At 33.2% G+C, this 4,463-nt stretch overlaps 1 protein-coding gene across 1 annotated transcript; it reads left to right on the forward strand.

Moving 5' to 3' along the window:
- The first annotated feature begins 537 nt into the window (after window positions 1-537).
- LOC131044880 (F-box/kelch-repeat protein At2g44130-like) lies at window positions 538-1,773 on the forward strand. Its single transcript, XM_057978350.2, has 2 exons — window positions 538-989; window positions 1,096-1,773. Exons 1-2 carry the CDS (start codon window positions 920-922, stop codon window positions 1,389-1,391), a joined length of 366 nt encoding a protein of 121 aa, XP_057834333.2. The 5' UTR covers window positions 538-919; the 3' UTR covers window positions 1,392-1,773.
- Window positions 1,774-4,463: the final 2,690 nt, after the last annotated feature.

Genomic DNA, 4,463 nt, shown 5'->3' on the forward strand with positions numbered 1-4,463 from the left:
TATTAAAAAATAGAATGATTTCAAAGAGATATATAAAAATACAATTATAAAGAATACATATAATGATTAGGTTTATTTTTTAAATAGAAATATTTGTATTTAATTTAATTTAAACTAAATCGAATCCCTGTAATTATTTTTATTATCTATATTTTGAGATAAAAATGAATTATTAAAATTTATATATCTATTTAGAAAAAATGTTTTATTAACAATATTATAAATAATAAAAAATGAAAAAAACTATTTCAAATAGACATTTCTTTTTTAAATAATTTATATAATATCTTAGATAAATAATTTGTACAATATCTTAAATTTAAAAATATGAATCTCAACTTTACAAAATCCAAGTTTTGATTGGTGCAAAGTAATTGACTGATTGACTTAGTCATTAATATTGATAACTGCAAATTTAACTAAAAATAAAATCTAATTTAATTAAAAAATAATAATAAAGCAAACTAATAGTAAAATCCAATTATTAATAATAAAGAAGCAAATATGAGTAAAAGATTAATAATATCAATAATAAGCAACAACCAGTAAAAGCCACAGAATTACAGAGGGTAAAACCGGAGAATTGCATAGGAGGTAATGGCAATGGAGATTTTCCAGGTCTTCCAGATGACATTGGCAGAAGGTGTTTGCTGAGAGTGCCACGCACTTCACACTACAAGTTGGCTGTTGTTTGTAAAACTTGGAAAAACATTGTATGCAGCCCACATTTCTATCAAGACAGAAAGAGGTCTGGTCTGTCTCAGGAGCTGATCATACTAGCATGCACGGACGGAAAAACAGATAGTTGCAGAGACTAAAGCTTTACGACCCTCTCCAGAAGTCATGTGAAACCCTGCCGCCATTTCCATATCATTCAATTTCCTTCAACTGTGTTGTCTTCAACCACAAATTGTTCTTCATGGACATTCAAACTAGCTGGCCCGAGTCCACGGTTCAAAAAGAACTTGTCATCTACGATTTTTCTTCTGGTGCTGTTTGTTTTTCTCATCGTATATAGTATTTATTTTTCTTTTGATATTGCCTGTTTCTTTGTTTAGGGTTATGGAAATGATATTCCCTGTTTCTTTGTTTTAGGGTTATGGAAGCGAGGTCCCGACCTACCCGATTGCAGATATGAGTTCTGCTGTTCTCTGGACTCAGCTAAAGGATTGATTTACATTGCTGGAGGGTATGACAGTGATGATAAGAAATTGCGTACAGCCATAGTTTATGATATAGAGGATGAGAAATGGGATTATCTTCCTCCCATGAAATCGGACTACATTCCTCCTTTGATTTGGAGAGATGGCAGTGTATGTATTGATGACAAGTTTTATGTGGTGAGCCACAGGCAGAAGTATATACAAGCTTATGATCCCAGCACAAGATAATGGAGCACTATAAGCACTTCCTATGATGGCAGTATGCAGGCTTGTTTGGCTGCATTTGGGCGGATGTATCCCGATTTGTGTAGGAAAATTATAAGGTGGGATTTTCGGGAACAGCAATCCAGCATAGCATATATAGGAACGCCTGCTATTAAACTCTGCTTGCTTCGAGGTGTTACAATGTGGCATCAACAGATATTAATTGTTGGAGACGACAAGGAAGATGCGACGTTCTTTTATCTGTTTGAGCCTTCAGTACAAGCAGGAAAAGAAGACAAATGGACTGTCATCAGAACTTTGTCTAAAACAGAGCTCCCAGACAAAATCGATATCATTGGAACTTTGGCTTTGTAATTTATGCAATTGAAATATTTCAGTGTTGTAATGATTTTCCCAACCTTCATAGAATAAAAAATTCTTCTGTTGTTGTGAAAAAACAGTGTACGAAATCTATTTTGGGCTTTCCAAGGGTTGTAAAATTTTTATCTGTTGTTTTTGGAATGGTTTTATCAATTACTTTTAGGCTGAATAGAGCAGCCAAGGTTTTGAATGTAGCCCTTTAATGTCACTCCTTAATAGGGAACACAGCTCACCAAGTATAGGAGTGCATACAAATTGGTTTTAGGGCTCTATTGCCTTTCAAAAACTAGAATTGGATGATATGCAATTTAGTCATTCTTTACAATATTTAGAAATTTTGATTATTTGTTTCATCATATTTGTTACCAAAAAGGACTAATTTTACAAATTAAAAACTAATGAAGACTGGGATGAATTAACCACTTGATAGACCCTGTTGGAGACTATGGATCTCTGGAGAGCAAATGGGGTTGAGCAGAAAGTTTGGATACACTGATCATAATCTGCCATTAGGTAACTGATACTCCTACTGGACTAGCTAGTTTGAGCTGAAAGACATGAATTTTAAGTATGCGGAGCAATACAGAGACTGAGATGACACCACAATGGATAGTTCTAGGGTGAGTAGGCATAGCAGAGGCAATGTAACAGGTTGTGTTGACAATTCCTCAATTGGACTGCATGAGGAAGGATATGGTAAGATTGTCGCAGAGCACCCTGTAACCATTGTTAATAGTTGTGCCCTTCAAGCTTGTTTTTAGCTCTGAAAATATGAGATGATGCCCATTTGTGAAGGACACAATAGCAGCCATGGTGCATCTTTGCGACCAAAAGTCCCTTGTCAAAAATTCAAAGGAATACCTGGATTATAGCAGGCTAGGCCGGTTCACCTTAAACAAATGAATCAACAAATCAAGAAGCCAAAGGGCATGGATTGGGGTAATTGTATCTTTGCGGTTATGGAATTCAAGGTTTAACAAATAAAAAGCTTTTCTACAACCCATTCAAAATTTTATTTTGTTAAGCTTTGTTTGAGGCTTCCAATGTATATGAGGTACGATTCTGCATTTTTATTTTTTTTATGGTAGTGATTAAAATCCAGATTTTGTTGGAATATTCTATAGTTTCTCTCCCACTTTTCATGAGGAGAGAGAATTTCATGCACTGTTTTTGCAAAAGTTAAAATAAAATTTCTTAATATAAAATCTGCTTCTCTATTTTTATAATTTGTAATTTTCTTCTACATTCACATAAGACTACAATCAATCTGTATGAAAAAACCTTTCTTGAATGAATTTGACATGCAGCTGGTTACGTTCAGAAGCGCTCTGCAGTCACATAAGATTGCAATCAATCTATGTAAACAAAAACCTTTCTTGAATGAATCTCTGTAAACAAGAACCTTTCTTGAATGAATTTGACATGCAACTGGCCATTCATTCGCTAAGAGGTGTTCTACAGTCACATAAGGCTGCAATCAATCTGTGTAAACATTAATCTTTTTTGAATGAACTTGACCTCCGGCTGGTGGTTCAAATGTTATCTTGGTTGTAACTGATGGTAGTGGAATGGATTTAAACTCACCACTTACGATCTCTTTAAAAGAAATTAAGATGGACTGCCCTGGAGTGGTATCATGCAACAGTACGATTGCGTTGGCATAAAATGTGAATTTATAGTTAACACAAATAGATTTGTACTGTGAACTCCTGTAAGTTCCAACTGCTAGAGCGGCAGAGCTAGAGCCAAAACTGAAACTAGAACCTGAAGTTCAAATGAATGTGAGACATAATTTTTTTGTTGTTGAGGATGGGTTCTAGGATTTTCATACTTTTATTGCCTGATACGTCTAACATTGTTGTTTTAAGGGTCATTTGTTTTAGTTTCTTTGACCCTAATGGTGTAAAGACTGAGGATAGGTATCACAATTTCTTGTGCATGGGTGTTTCTCTCATTATATATAGAGAAAGGAAACTTCTTTGTGCATGGGTGTTTCTCTAATTTTTTTTCTAAAATAGACTTTTTTATTATATTTTATTTTATCTTTTCGAAGAAATTTTGAAGAGATTTCCCAGTCATAACTGTCCTGGTATACAAAATGTGGAAGGGTTGGCAAGATTGCAGGATATGCACAAACTGGATCTGGAAATGCATATATGATTTTAATTTATTAATTTTAGTATGCTTAAATCAGATCATTTGTTTTTTCAGAATAGAAAATTGAGGGTTTAGAGTATATATATGTACAAATTTTTCCCCAAAGTCATGAATAATTTCTTGTTTGTTCGACATTCATGTATCTATGTTTTTAACTGCACATGGAGCAACGTACATGTTTTGTGTAGATTTCAACAGGGTTAATGTATCTATATGGTGGTATTCTCAATTTTATATATCTTAACATCTTCAAAAAATTTAAGACAATTTATTCTTAAATTTGTATACATAAACATTTATTTTTCATATTATTTTATAAAATAATAATTACTTTTCCAATAATTTAGCTTTTACACTTTTGCTCTTTATATTTTTTATTTCTGAGTGATTTCCCATGCTGTTGAGTAGAAAAATGCAGAACTTTTTAGAGGGTTGTATATTTGGCATTTATTTTCATAAACCTTGTTCCATGCAAGCATTATCTATTTAGAGAGCCGTAGTTTGGTCATATTTTGAAGTTCAAATCTTGTTGTACAATCTATATTAGTTTGTAGACCC

Source organism: Cryptomeria japonica, chromosome 1 (genome assembly GCF_030272615.1).
Source record: "Cryptomeria japonica chromosome 1, Sugi_1.0, whole genome shotgun sequence".
Classification (NCBI taxonomy): domain Eukaryota; kingdom Viridiplantae; phylum Streptophyta; class Pinopsida; order Cupressales; family Cupressaceae; genus Cryptomeria; species Cryptomeria japonica.